The sequence below is a fragment of the Podarcis bocagei genome (assembly GCF_964188305.1).
Source record: "Podarcis bocagei genome assembly, chromosome: 5".
Lineage (NCBI taxonomy): Eukaryota > Metazoa > Chordata > Lepidosauria > Squamata > Lacertidae > Podarcis > Podarcis bocagei.
In genome coordinates, this window is record NC_138129.1 from 23,522,332 (window position 1) to 23,538,153 (window position 15,822).

Consider the following 15,822-nt stretch of genomic DNA (forward strand, 5'->3'; position numbering starts at 1 on the left):
CAATGTCTTCATCTCAGATTAGCAGCACTGCCACCTGAATGCCCACTGTCATGGCATTTCTGGCATATATACTGCGACACACATTTTTTAAAGCAGTGAAACCCTAAGAGAATTTTTGGTTTTCCCTCTCCCAGGCTCCCAAGCCCAAGCAAGACCGCTTGCCCTCCCCTAACCATTATGCCATGCAAGATATGGCCCCATGGCCACCTTAATTGGGACTAGGGGTTAACATGACATTCTTGCTAAGAATAGCACTCTTTTAAAATATGATCTTGGTGGCCATGAACAGTGGGATCTGATACATGCACATTCAGACATGAATCCCACTGAGTTAAAATGGGCTAGCTTTATGGGTATATGTACAGGCAACGACTGATTTACATGCGTTTAGTATGTGCACCATCGCACATGATGACCTGGAACGCAACCCCTGCACAAATCGGGGGTTACCTGTACAGTACTCTTGTTTAGGAGTTAAATCCTATTAAATTGAGTGGGATTGAGTAAACATGCATAGACTCCAACTGTTACTCCCACTACTTTTAATGGATAAAAACTTGTTTAACTGGTTTGTTCATCTAACTGTGAAGAGCTCTTAAGTACCATACCCAAAGGCACATGCTATCAAAAGGCTCCGCTGGGAATAACAGCCAAATCTCTCATAACACACTTACACACACACTTCAAGAATCTGTCCCCAAACAGTCCTCTTCTACATTTCAAACTTTCTAAAAGTTCACTCAAAACTGATGGAGCCGTGCATGCAAATCTATTACATTATTGTCCCACACTGATGTTTCTTTATTTAAACTAATGGGCAGGCTAAAACCACAGTAATGCACCACAATGGTGGTTTAAATGAAGGAGAATTAACAGAGCTCCTAGAACTACAAATAACCTTTAAACAATTCTGAACAGCAAAAAACAACAGGTGTTTCTTTTGAGTAATCCAGAAATAGAAAACAGCTCCCCATCCCTAGATGAGCAAGCATCACATATAATTTAACCATTGTTACAGAGAACTAAAGTTAGATTGAGAAGGGCAAACAGCTTACTAAGCTGAAGGCTGCATGCACACCATATATTTAAATTACACACCCACTCCCGAATCCTGGGAACTCTATTTTAAGGGTGCTGGAATTATAGCTTTGAGGGGGAAACTATACTTCCTCCTGTTTTCAGGGTAGAGGGCTGTAAATACCGTATTTTTCGTCCCATAGGTCGCACCTAGTTTTTTTTGGGGGGGGAATAAAGGGGGAAAAAATTCCATTTATTTCCCCCCCAAAACCAGGTCGGGGAAACCGAACCAGGTCGAGGAACAGCGGGATGGTGGCGCTGCACCTCCTTGCTGTGCCCCGAGCTTGTGGGGCTGGCCGATGTCTGTCCGGCGTGCGGGGCGCTCTGCTTCAGGGCACCCCTTGCGCCGGGCAGCAGGCTGCTATCCGCAGCGTGGGGAGCCCTGCAGGGAACTCCCGCAGGGCTCCAACACGCTGCGGATGTCTGTCCGGCGGGCGGGACGCTCTGCTTCAGGGCACCCCTCGCGCCGGGTGGCAGGCTGCTATCTGCAGCGTAGGGAGCCCTGCGGGATGTGTTCCCGAAGCGCCGGGCGCTCTGCTTTCAGGTCGCCCGACATCTGGGAAGCAGGCTGCTATCCGCAGCCTAGACAGCCCTGTGGGACCTCCCGCAGGGCTGCCTAGGCTGCGGATGTGTTCCCGAAGCGCAGGGTGCTCTGCTTTCAGGGCACCCAACGCTCCGGGAAGCAGGCTGCTATCCGCAGCATAGACAGCCCTGCGGGGCCTCCCGCAGGGCTGCCTAGGCTGCGGATGTGTTCCTGAAGCCTGGAGAGTGAGAGGGGTCGGTGCGCACCGACCCCTCTCGCTCTCCAGGCTTCAGCGAAAGCCTGCATTCGCCCCATAGGACGCACCCAGATTTCCCCTTCATTTTTGGAGGGGGAAAAGTGTGTCCTATTGGGTGAAAAATACGGTATATGGTGTGTATACGCAGCCTCAGTTTAAGACAGGCTTCCTCAAACTCGGCCCTCCAGATGTTTTGGGACTACAACTCCCATGATCCCTAGCTAGCAGGACCAGTGGTCAGGGATGATGGGAATCTGGAGGGCCGAATTTGAGAAAGCCTGGTTTAAGAGATTTAGAACTACTATTTGTGGCAAGGTTTGAGAAATGGTAAAAAAGTTTCATAGCTTTAGATGTGCAGAACCAAGCTTTTTTTATCTATACAGTGTGGAGCACCATGCAGACTGGATCACATGCTGATACCTTGAGATGCAGTAACAAGACCAGAGGCATTTATTCCCCTCTTCAAGATATAAGACACCATGTGAACAGAAATAAACACATTTTTTTGCGCATGCTAATCCACCACCAGCTGCATCTCTATTTTTAGGGTGGCTGGAACTAAGCTGATGTGTTTGTACACACACATGTCCATGTGTGATGACAGTTTTCTACATCATAGTCTATTAACCAATGATGTTTAGATCAAGTATTTAGCTGTTTCAGCCACACCGCTACTGCAACAACCCAGTACCATAAATGTAACTTGGCCGGGTGAGGGGACCCAGTTTGCAATTCTGTAGATGGCTGAGAAACATGCTTCCTGCAAGCAAATGCTGATCCAGTCAAAGAACTTAAAATCCATCTTAGTTACTCCTTTGCATTTTTGGTTACATCCTATTAGCTGACCATAGGTTATCCAAACCTAGAGGAACTTGCTCGATGCCACTCTAAACATTATAGAAATGTAGAGTTGGAAGGAATCCCGAGGGTCATCTAGTCCAACCCCCTACAATGCAGGGATCTCCAAGCCAATGTGAACTTAAGGAAGTTAATGGAAGATTTCTTCCACCCTTCTCCCCCAGCAGTCAGTCATTTTGAGCCTCACACCCCACCCACATTGTTCAGGAGGGGCTCCCACCTTCCAGAGAGAGACTTTTCAGGGGCCTGATTTATTAACAAATCTTCCATTAAATCACCATTCTAATCATCTTAACATTTTAGGTATTTTTCCACCCCTCGAGCCTTTATGTGGAATTCAGTTGAACTGCATTCTGGTTATCCAAGATTCTCATCCATTTTAGCAACCTAAATCTGTAGATTCATGCAATACCCCCTCCTGACTCCCTTAACAGCACACTACATTCCAGGAAGGACAAAAACTGTGTGTTTGCTTAAGCATCTTCTGTTTAGAAAGCCGCTCCAACCACCATACATTCCGAACGTGCCCTGTTCTAATTTTCTGGCAGCCTCCTGCTTTTCTAGGGAACAATTCAATGTTCTGCTGCCAGCTTGAGCGATGTTAAGCTTTCATTCCTACAGGATGCAATACAAAGGCAGATAATACACAATCCAAAAAGGCCAGGCCACCAATCAGCACTCAATCAAGCAACATACCCCAAAGAGAAAAGAAGCAGATTTCTGTCCCTAGAAAATTTGGCTGTGCATCTAGGGACACCCATCTGCTTCGTATGACATTCATACATCCAATAAACTGGGACAAAAGGGAGTGAAATCAGTGAAAATCCAAACAAGATTCAACTGCCTACTCAATGACAAGAAGGATATTTTGTCTATCAACCTTACCTACCGAATTAACTAAAGCCAATCAAAATATGCAACCTGCTAAACATGTGCATGTAAGACTAATTCAACAGGGTTTCCTTAATTGCTTTTGGGCTTGCAGGCATTGAAATGTTACTGTGTTACACCTTTAATATATAGTGTCATGTTTACAAAATAAACTACATTTGAAGCAAAATAGTGGGACTTCCAACAAAATGTTGCTGTGTTCAGGTCCCAAACCCAGTCAGTCGAAATCCCATATCCATTCAACACGCTTAGTCCAGAGTTGGGTTTTTCTTGTGCAGGGGGCATCTTCCGCTTAGCCCCCCCCCCCCCCCGATGGTTTGCACTTCTACAAAAACATGTCTCTTATAAGTGAATGTGCTATTTTGGCTGCATAAAGAGCAAGATCAAGAGAATGTGCTTGCTATTAGAATATGGGATATATTTTGCAATCTCAAAACTTTTTTTACATTTCATAATTTCTGCACAAATGAAAATGACAGGAGTTACATTGAACTAACTTTATTGAGACAAGACAATGTTGTTTTTGCCCAGTATTGTCACGATTACACTGGCTCTGTTTCCATCATTCCATTCAAAATACATCAGTTCTTTTAAAAGGAAAAAAAACCCAGGTATCGGCAACAAGGTCTTTAACAAAAATCCATTTCAAATCCAGGCTTTTGCTTTGCCAAATATGTCAAATCCTTCCGATCCTGGGGTGAATTTATTTATACTTCAGTGGTTAGAATTATATTGTATTAAGTATCCCTCCTCCTCCTACAAAGAAACAGACCATTGGGCAGAAGGTTCAGTGCCCTTGAATTCCAGAGATTGTTATTAGCATAATGCATAGTATAAGCCAGCTGGAATCTGACTCAAATGCAAGCAAAGACACAAGAGAACAATCATCCAGCATTTCACCAGTCCACTGAATACTGTAGCTCCATATACCAAGACTAGGTGTGTTCACAAATCAGGCGGTTGTCTGCAAACCAAGAAAAAAGTGCACACATCCTTCCTCATGCCAGGTCTTCTGCAATAATGTATAAATGGAACAACTTCTTCCTGAAGAATACCAGCTCCCCACCCCACCCGCAATTTATATTATATAGAGCTGCCTGCCATGCTGTCCTATTGTTTTGAGATAGGAAACTGAAGACTACTTCCAGTATAATGGTTACAATGCATGGATGGCTCTGGAAGCAACTCCCAGGCTCACGTACAAATGAAGATGTTTTGTTCATCTGAACTATCCAGGCAGTTATCTGCAGAGGGTACAACAATCGTTACAATTCACAGGAGTGTTTTTTGGGATGCTGCATTTTGTCCAAATGAGCAATTTTCACATGAATGCACCCAGATGAATCAGCATCATGCGGCTGTTCAAATGTTCACTAAAACTAGACCAAAGCTGGGCACTCTCAAAAAATGCCTGGATAATTTAAATCCATACATTTTGCTCAAAGAAGCAGTTAATCTCAACGTAATTCATTCTAACTTCCCCGTGGCTTTTTATTTTTAAAAACTATTTGAACCCCAGTGCTCCTCTCCAAAAACTAACCACGTGACCTGCCTACCTCATGGCATGGCTCTTTTAATGATGCAATCTTGAATGTGTACATTTGCAAGTAAATCCCAGTTACATCACTGGGGCCTAGTCCCAAATTGTGGTTAGAATCAGAAGTAATTACTACTCATGACTACATACAAGCAAGCATGACCTTTCCAAAACCCATTTTTTTTTCTTTTAAAGGTTTGCAATAGGACTTACTTAATACATTGTCAATAAGGTATCTATATATTATATATAGTGTTATTTTTTAAGTACCATTTTTTATTTAGAATATTTTGTGCATGTTGTTAAAAGCTAAAAAAGCAATATGATCTACATCAGGCATAAGGAACTGGTGACCTCCAGATGTGGCTGGACTACAACTCCCATCATCCCTGACCATCGGCCATGCTAGCTGAGGCTGACAGAACTGGTAGTCCAACATGTGGAAGATCCCAAGTTCCCCATCCCTTACTTACATTTTAGGCATACAATGGCTGCATTTGGCCAATCGTTATTTTGGCTTAATACGCTGACATGTGAATGGGGATTGTAAATGTGTGCGTAGCCCCTTTGTTCTTCCTTTCAGGGGAGGAAACAAGCCACAAAATCTTCAGTCAACAATAAATTTCTTATGTAATTCTAACAGTGAAACGATGGTTAACCACTTTGGAACAAAGCAGGATATGATGCCATGGTTTGAAGGCTGGTTCATATTTCAGCTGATTAAACCAGGTAAGATTCCCAAACCTGCAAATATTTGTCAATGTGAGCCATGCAAAATTAGGATGCAGCCCACTCCTGAGGAATTCAATGGAAAAACCTCTAAATTGTTCATAGATCAGAACTATATAACAGCAGTTGTCAATAGGCTTTAAAAGCCAAACAAGCTGCATGCAGCCTCAACTCATGTCATATTCAGAAAAGGCAGCTTAAAGGTGCTTTGGCACAACAACTCAGAATGCAAGTACCGTATGTTTGTTTACTTCCAAGTCATGAATCTGCACCAAAGAACCTAAATTATGAGATACCCAGAGCTTTATAGAGAGTCAATGTCAACAGGACCACAAACCTGCTCTCCACTGAAGACAGTAAAAAGACAAGAAGCAGCTGTTTGTGGCACAAGCTGCTGGTTGAAATGCAGCAAAATATTTAGTTCCAGTGCTTCTGATCCTTTACATGGAATGAAATCCTCCTATATAAACATTTTTTAATGTATGATGAAGACGCTGCTTTAATGAAGAGGTGGCTAACCTGTAGCCCTTCACTGTTGGACTCCAACTTCCATCAGCCTCAGCCAGCAAGGCCAATTATCAGAGATGATGGGAGTTGGAGTCCAACTCATCTCAGGGGCCATAGGTTAGTCACTTCTACTTAATGCTAGTGGAGATAGCAGTTTATAATGATAAATAATGAAGGCTGCTAGATAGTTCTGCTCATTGTCAATAGCTATTGAAGCAGGTCTTCATGTCTGAGTAGACAAGAAGAAAATATGATATGAAGTGAATGTGAATTCCAAATAATTACTCCATGGAGGACAAAAGAGAACATAAACCACAGGAGGGTTTTTGCTGACTACCAACATTGATGCTGTGTGTAATGAAACTCAGCCATGCAACCGACAATGTTTAGCACATACAGTCAGCAGAAAGTATGCACACAAATAAAATTCATGCAGATAAATAATAGCAATGAAATATATCAGTGCATGCTGTATTTTTTAAAAAATAATACAAATGCAAAACACTAAAACATTAATATTACATAAAAAATAAATGTACCGAATCTTACAGCTTATAGAACTTTTACAAGATGCCAACAAAAGAAACAAATAATACTTGGGATCTGTTCTCACTTAGCACTTTTCTACCACCCGCAAGCTGCCTTGAACCATCCTCAGGAGACTAATTTCCTTGAGTGGAAAGTCAGCATGAACTTGGCTGCTAAACTGGTTATAGCAATAATGGTTGCCATGATTACACTGGCAGGGAAAAAGGGCTCCCACAGGCAAGGAAATTGCCCTTCATGTGTGCGTAAAGTCACATTTATTAATATCTGAATTATACTCTGATGTTTGATCCAGAAGGATCCACAGGACAACTTAAAAATACAATCAAGTGAGGCTGCTTCCATGTCCTCTAAATGACACATGCCATCAGATAGCCATCTCCCAATTCTCTTTTGGGGAATTGTAGTCATTTTATCTTAGTTCAGTCCAACTGCTGACTGTTAATTGTTTGCTACAGTTATTCATTAAAGTTATTCTTGACGGATATTCAAACAGCTGAGGAAGGCACCAAACTGTTTTTATACGTGAGAATACTGTGGTATGTATCAACCTCAATCTGCCATTTGGAAGTCATTTAAATTTGACATATTTGCAAAAGTCATCTCAACCCCACAGAAGTCAATGGGATGAACATTTGCATTCTACATGTTCTTTCATGCAAGACACGTTTTAACTTGGGAAGAATTTTTTTAAAGCATCCTGGAGTTTCATGCACAGAAACTGCTAAAGGGATTTTGGATCTAAAAATCCAAATAAGCACCACTGGATTATTTCTGGAGTAACTTCCATCTAATTATTCTTGCGGGTACTGTGAAAAAAGAAGGTACTTACAAAGCAAGTAAATTTGTTTAGGATTGAGCTGTTAGTGTTAAGTATACCACCTTAAGTAGCTTAAACATCATATACTTAATATGAAGATTCAAACCACTTCTTGAAAATTCCATTGCAGGACTGCAGACTTTGGTCCAGAAGGATAGTAGACCCCTGGGTATTAACGTACAAAGCAGTACCATTTGCTAAGATGCAAGTTTGTTTGTTTGTTTAAAAACAGAATTAAAAATAATTGCATTTCTTCTTCAAAGCAGACAGCCAAGTCACAGAGCTGAAGCAAGCAATGTAGTAAAACTATGTAAAAGTAGATTGTGTTTTAAAGTTAGTGTCATTGATGGGTGGGGGACAGATAAAGCATCTACAAAATTTCATTTGAAACAAGATCATTTATAAATTTTCCCCAATGCCAAGAAACGGCTGATGGAATCAATATAAAAAGAACATTAGTCCCCATAAAATAACAAACTGCCTTTCTGCTGCAGACTGTGGACATCTTACAGCATTAAACAGATTAAGGCAAGAGGGAAGAACGTGAGTGCAGCAATCTTGCAGCCAACACCCTGCTTTACTAATATAAAGTGTGTTGCAATAATCAAGGATATTACATTGCTACTGTAGTAAACGTCAAGATACTCAAAGGCTTTTAATTACATGGAAAAAATAAATACCAACACAAAGGTTGGATTATGCAAGCTGTTTTGTCTAAAGAAAATGATCTGGAAATGCATTTTGTGGTAGTCTGAAAGGATGGATCGGCAGAACTGGAGACTAAAGGCATCTAACAGCTGGAACAGATGCTTATTCACAGAATTAAGAGTTGTTTTATAGCCACATTTCTGTATTGTTAATCCACAAGTGGCTCAAACTATCACTGACTCAGCAGAGAGCCCTCCCTTACCCTAACATATTGGTTCATACTAACAGAAAGCTTTGTCTGCATCAAGCTATCCTTGACTTAGGGACATAACAGCAATGATAATAAATAAAATTGTGGTGTGTCATGACCAGGACAGGTCCAGGGAGCTCCATTAGCCAGTAATCTGCCCAAACCAACAATGGTTTCTCCCTTGCTGTTTGTTAATATTTTTCTAACAAGTTCTATTTTTTTGTGTAGTGTAAGATGTTAGCTTCTTCCATAGCCAACGAACCAACCTTGAGAATGCATTCCCCTGCCCCACCAGTTAAAGGAATTTAGACTTCATTGCCAACACAATCACTAACACTGTCATTGAATTAGTGAAAAAGGTTAACTGTCATATGATTAGTAGGACTCCAACAGCAGCCTTCTTTTATGAGGAAATAAATCCAAACCTCTACACAGAATCAAAAAATATTTTGTGTTCAACTCCTCCCTTTAAATATATTGAAAATAATTATTTTAAAAATTAGTTATCAAGCAAAGAATTTTCTTTAAAACAAAATCTGACTCATAGGCACTCTTTTTTTTTATAGGCTACGGTTGGACTTTCGGGAACTCCAACTAGTTCTTTCCGGAGGAAGTCCAGGAGACAAAGGAGTTAGGTACCAGTACCTGTATGTTCCATACCAAGCCAAGAGACCCGCCAACGTGCCAAATAACTTTTGGGAGAAGTCATGGAAATACACAGCCGTGGTAAAAAACATCCACAACCAAATCATGGTCAAGAAACTCAGGGCCAGGAAAAAACCATTTACCACAGTGTGCATTCTGGAGTTCTGGGAGATGTTCACAATGTGCAACACGGCCATCTCCTCTATCGTAATCAGGGCACAGTATGAGAGAAGGAAGGAGTGTCCCGAGATGTCAAAGCCATTCCAGAAGCCACCAGCTTTTAGGCACTGTAGTTTGTTGGGATGTTCCTTCAGCGGTACATCAAGGGCCACAGATTTGTAGCAGCTGCCTGTGAGGTCCTCAATGTACAGGAACACCCCAGTGCATGAATACCAAATGGCAGTGCCAACCAGCAAAGCACTGAGACGTCGAACCACCACCGCAACGCTCCGGGTGACGTGGTAGGTAGTGATGCCGATAAAAGGCAGCAGCAGACAAAGGGTCCAGGCCCAGGCAACTTTAACAAAATACCTGCCAGGGAGAAATTGAAAAGAAATATTCTAAGCTCCAGGGAGGTAAGAGAGATGTGCTCAGAGAAGTTACAAAATTATACCATCTGCATATTGCCAAATCCATCCTAGTTAATTCTCATAATCTTCTGGACAAGGCTTGTACCAAACACTTATGGATCCTTCCACACAAGAGGCACTAAAGTAGTGTCCAGGATCTGGTACAAGCCTTAAAAAACTCTTGAGTGGCCACAAAACTACCACATTTGATATAGGTACAAGTTGTAAACAGCCTCGAAAATCGAAGTGCCCTGTTTAATTTGAAAACTGACCATAGCTTTATTGCATATGTAGCGAACGTTGGGTTGTTGTTGTTTTCCTTTCCTTTCTTTGGATGCTGCCATGGCCTTTGGCTAGCACAATAAAACCCAATAAAATTTATTTATCAAAATCTGAAAATTCAAAATGAACTATTTCTCAGAAATTAAATTAGTTCAAAGGAAGCTAAAGGTATCTAGGAGGGGCAAGCTGGGAAACAGATCAAGAATGACCTGCAGCAAGAGGGACATATGCAAGAGCATCCCAGCTAATACTTCTAAATTTGGGCTGGAGTTTAGTGACAGAGCACGTGCATGCAGAAGTTCCTAAATTCAATCTGCACCATCTCCAGGTGGGGCTGGAAAAGACCCTTGTCCGAAACCTGGAAAGCTACTGAAAAGGAAACCCCTGGTCCCTCCAGAGGTTGCTGGGCTACAACATCTAGAGGGCCAAAGCCATGGATGAACTAGATGGACTCAGCTTCCTAAATGCACGTGGCCAGGAGAGAATCCACTACCATCACGAAAATTACTGGCTCCTGCCACACCTAGCAAGATAATCCGTTTAATCAAGACAGCACGCTTTCTCCACATCTGGGATTAGGCAAGCGGTTACTGCATTTATTGGTTTTTGCTTCATTGCTGGCTACATTGCTACTCGCCCTAATAAAATCAAACCCCGGTAAACAAAAGCCGCTTTTTCTGACAGGGTCTCACCCTTATTTGCAGAAGGGCAACAACCTCCTCAAGCAACAGCTTCTGGTAAGATACGCCCCCTGCCCTGCCCTCCCTTCAGATCCCCCCCCCCAGGTTAAAGTGCCCCCCGTGTCAAGCTGCCCCATCCTCTCAGCCCCCTCCCCTCCCTGTCAATCAACGCCAGGCCCCTCCTCCTTCTCCTCACATCCCTCACATGTTAAGCAGGTTGCGCTTGTTGCTCATGTAGGTCTCCGGCAGCGGCGCCCACTCCTTGATGACGCAGCCGCCCAGCATGAGGCCCAGCAGCCCCAAAGGCATCGTCCTCCGCGCCGCGTCGCGCACCAGGTAAGGGCGCAAGAAGCGCGCCGAGCGGTCCATGTACTCCATCGCCAAGGCTCCGAGGAGGACTCGACGCCGCAGAAGAGGGCGGCCAGCCGGTGACCGCCGGCCAAGAGGACGCCCGGCCGACGTGCTGCGTCACAGCCTCGCGTCGCTCGGGCCCCGCCCCGCCGCAAGCCGGCCTGTCCTTTTCTCTCCGCAACTGCGCAGGCGCCTTCTCGGGCTGCGCGTGCAGCGAAGTCCTAACCGTCACTTTAGGCGCCTCCCGTCTGCGCCTGCGCAGGGCGTTGAATACCCCTGGCCTGATTTCGTCACGCTTAGGTGTTCACTGCTGTTAAGATTTAGGTGGAGGTTATCGTTGAGTGAGCATGTATAGGAGGAGCAGGATTCTCTAATAAATAAATGAATTTTTAAAAGGAAGAGTAGGAGAGGTTGCACTCTTAACATGCACAATTGCCTGTGGCGCTGTGTGCACAACAGTGTTCACTTTGCGCCTCACCCCAGTTGCCCACTCTTGCTTAATGTTAGGGCCGGCCCTGAGTGAGCGAAATCATGTGTCGAAATGATTGGCGGCAATCATTGTGTAGAAGGAGGGGCTTTTCTGTTAGGTGCGGGTTTATTCCGCCTGGCCCCAGATGTTGTTAGCCAAGTTGCAAAGTCCCAAAAGCTTCACTTTCTGAAATCCCCTTTTCCATGCTACTCTTGACAGCTGTTCTCCTTTGCATCAACCTAATCTCCACATTGATGGAGATGTTCAATGCGCAATTAATTGTGTGACAGGCTACACCAGTTGAATTTCCCTCTTCCTGTCTTTGGCATCTGGCTACTCAACTGGACATTAACCACAGAGCATGAAGTCCTCATGGATTGCTTCCTCAAAATGCTTGTTCAATGCGCTATGGCTATGCAGAAGCAGATGCAACGTGAGGAAAATGTATTAGGAATAAGATAGGTATGTCCCTGCCAATATCAGTGGTGCATCCAGACTTCAATGCATTCCACAAAATTATAAATACCAAGCTAGAAAGAGCACAGAGCAGAATTGACAAAAGTTGGAAAGGACACAGAATAATGTATGCATGCACACCAATTTTCCACACAGGGGCAGCACATGATTGGGAGAAAAATCAGACCTTTTCTGTATAAAATGAAATAGTGTGTACTGCAGGCACAAGTGTAATAGTAATTATGCTTATTCCAGGTGCAGCTTAGGGGAATGATGTTTTAAATCAATAATAACAACTATTCTTTTTGTAAACTGCTTTTTACAATCAAGTGGTATATATATTAGTGTGTGGACAAGTGTGCAGTAGCTTCCTTTGTATTCTCCTGAAAAGTAATTAATAGATGGAGGGGGGTCTTTAAAAGGTCATAGAGACAAAGACGAATGATATACAACTTGGTGAGGCTCCGTAGTCATCATAACCCTACTTTCCTGGGAGTAAGCCCCACTGAATTCAGTGGTACTTACTTCTGACTAGACGTGGGTAAGATTGCAATGTAATGGTCATTTTTCTCCCCATGGAGCTGTAGGGAAGAGTAATCTGCCTAATAAATAACTCTCAGTTTACACAGCAGGTGGTCTGTCCCCAGCTATACAATGCTATTATATGCAGCATTGCATCAAATTGAGTTCAGTTTGAGGAACTCAGGCAGTGTTTATTCAGCTGCAACAACTGATTTATTTAGCAAAACTGGTTCCGCCTTAGAATTTCCAGCAGAAAGACAAATCTTTGCAGGGGGTCTGTCATTCAGTGCTATTAACAATGTGAACAGAGTCTCTCCAGCCTGGTGGTAAATTATATATTTCACACTGAGATGTGACAACTGAGGCTGTGTACACACTAGCCCATTTGTAGCACAAAAAATGTAGTTTTTCCTCAGTCCAGATCATTCATGTTCGTCCTCTAGATTGATTCTAGATCCTGTTGTCCACAAAGGTTGGTGGGGTTACTTGATACCCATTTGAAAACACTCCCGTTGGTTAGCTTAACCACAACTTTTCCGTCCTGCATATGCCCCAGGTGAATGAAGAAGGAAGTGGTGATTGTGGTCTTCATATATGCCCATCCGCAATGTCATTGGACAGGTGTGGACACCCCTCTGATGGCTGGAACTGCCTTCATCAGTTTTCAAATGGACACACTGCAGAGGAATGCAGAATCAATTTACAGTGAAGTATAATTTGTACAGGGACGCGGGTGGCGCTGTGGGTAAAACCTCAGTGCCTAGGACTTGCTGATCGTAAGGTCGGTGGTTCGAATCCCCGCGGCGGGGTGAGCTCCCGTCGTTCGGTCCCATCTCCTGCCCACCTAGCAGTTCGAAAGCACCCTTAAGTGCAAGTAGATAAATAGGTACCGCTTTATAGCGGGAAGGTAAACAGCGTTTCCGTGCGCTGCGCTGGTGCTGGCTCGCCAGATGCAGCTTAGTCACGCTGGCCACGTGACCCAGAAGTGTCTTCGGACAGCGCTGGCTCCCGGCCTCTTGAGCGAGATGAGCGCACAACCCTAGAGTCGGACACGACTGGCCCGTATGGGCAGGGGTACCCTTACCTATAATTTTACGCAGCCATATCTCAAAGGAACCGTTATATGCAAGGCTTTTTTCTGGGGGGATGCAGGGGTATGCATACCCCTAAACATTTTGTGAATCTAAGTTTGGCGTCATTGAGGGGCAGTATTTCAATATGAGTAGGAAAATGAGAGTACCCCTAAATATTTTTTTTTTTAAAGCACTGGTTATATGCAAGGCTTTACTAATGTTAACAACAGCCTGAAATTGGGGTTTGGGCAGTACATCTTTTTCCTTCCACAACACATAATCAGTCCGACTGCATGCATGTTTATGCATAAGTATATCCCACTAAGTCCCATGTGACTGCACAGGATTGCAGCCTTGGACACCATGGAAGCTGTTGCTGTGTTCGCTATAGAATGAGAAAGACAAAGAAGCTGTCACCCTGTCCCTCTCCTCCATCCATCAATCTGGGCAGCCCTCAGTTACCATACATACATTTACAAAGGATCAGTTTGTCCCTTGCTTCAGCATCCGTCTTCTAGAGAGAAACTACTGCCAGAGGAAATGACAAATATATTCTTCACAAAAGTAACACCAACCTTGGCAGACTCAATTGATTGATTGTGGCAGCAACAACTTCATTTTCTTTTCCTTCCTGCGAGAGTACAAGGGGAGAGTGTCATAATCCTGTGCACAGCTATGTGGGTGTAATCCCCACTCAACTCAATGGTACTTTTGTTTGCATCCGTAGAGACAATGACTGCTAAACCATAAAGTCTGGGTTCTGTAATCCAGACTGGGCAGAAGCTCTGTGTGTGTGGAGCTAATTGTTGCCACTTGACTTCTCCCATTGCAAACCTAGACAGGCAAAGCTCAATTCCTAGAGTCATGGTTGTTCCATCTTTACAAAACCATAGTCGCTGAGCCAACAGTGCTTTAAGACTAGTTTCAGCAACATGTAATAAAGAACAGTGAGAAATGTGATGTTACACACACCCTGTTTTAGCACCTTCCTTGTGCAATGCACCGTAATTGAATAGGGTTAAGAAATGATAGATCACTCACCTCTGTTTTCTTCTTCTCTATCTTCACAGTTACATGAGGAAACAGAAGGTGGTGCTATTCTACAAGTACAGTACCGTGTGTTAGTTTTTGAGCTTGACAGAAATTGCCACCCTCAAACCACCCAAAATTTGAAACAAATTGGGAGGGAACCTTGCTCATGGCAAAACATCTAAATTCTGGGAGAAGTCCAAAGTGATTTAATAGGACTAGCAGATTTTTTTTAATGGAGTGCATGACTGCACTTGTTTTGATTTTATAGAAATTGCTTAAACTTGAGGCCCCTAGTGAACTCCTGTGAACATCTGAAACAAAAAGAGACACAGTGTATATACACAGGGTGCACCTTGCTTGCTTGCTGTCTTTGAATGAACTTTTTTCAGATTTTGCACGAGAGTTCCATTCAGCGGGTTAGACCAGTGCAATCTACAACCTATTCACACCAAGACAACACATACTTTTTGTCACTGACGGGATGTTCAGAAGAAGTAGATTGTATATCTTATGTTTATTCTGTTATATTTTTTCAAAGCTCCTTAAAAGAACATGGGATGTCCTATTTTGACTATGAGTGTGAGCCTATGGGGCAAAGAAGTCAGTGGCAGGGGTCAGGCCCAGTAAAAGCCAGGCAATCAAGCCAAGCTGGAGTTGCAGAACCTCAGAGAGCTTCAAGCAGGCAACTTACTCAAAGGTGGGATATGTTCACATTGCCACTTAGCCTGCACCCAATGCATTCACGCAACATTAGCCACAATCCATATAGATCTTATCGTTCCTCAAGAAATATTGTTGCTGGATGATTTTTTCGCTCTTCTATGAAGACATAAAAAAGGACCCAAAGCGTGAGATCCAGAAGGTGATGCAATTCATAGGGAAGCAACTGGATGAGGCGACCGTGGACAAGATTGTCCGCCACACTTCCTTTTTTTTTTAAAATGATATTTATTAAGTTTTCAAAGGAAAAAAGTTACATAAGTAAAAAAATTAGACGAAAAGACAACAATAAAAAAATAAAAAAGAAAAGAAAAATACAAAATACAGAAAAAAGATTAAAAACATTTAAAAAAGAAGAAAAAAAAACATCAATCTTTCCAT

At 43.0% G+C, this 15,822-nt stretch overlaps 1 protein-coding gene across 1 annotated transcript; it reads right to left on the reverse strand.

The window, feature by feature from the left end:
* Window positions 1-4,087: 4,087 nt before the first annotated feature.
* Window positions 4,088-11,309, reverse strand: FITM2 (fat storage inducing transmembrane protein 2). The gene is made up of 2 exons (XM_081196698.1): window positions 11,024-11,309; window positions 4,088-9,818 (listed from the first exon to the last, which is right to left on the reverse strand). The coding sequence occupies exons 1-2, from the start codon at window positions 11,194-11,196 to the stop codon at window positions 9,203-9,205; spliced, it is 789 nt and encodes a 262-aa protein (XP_081052824.1). The 5' UTR covers window positions 11,197-11,309; the 3' UTR covers window positions 4,088-9,202.
* Window positions 11,310-15,822: the final 4,513 nt, after the last annotated feature.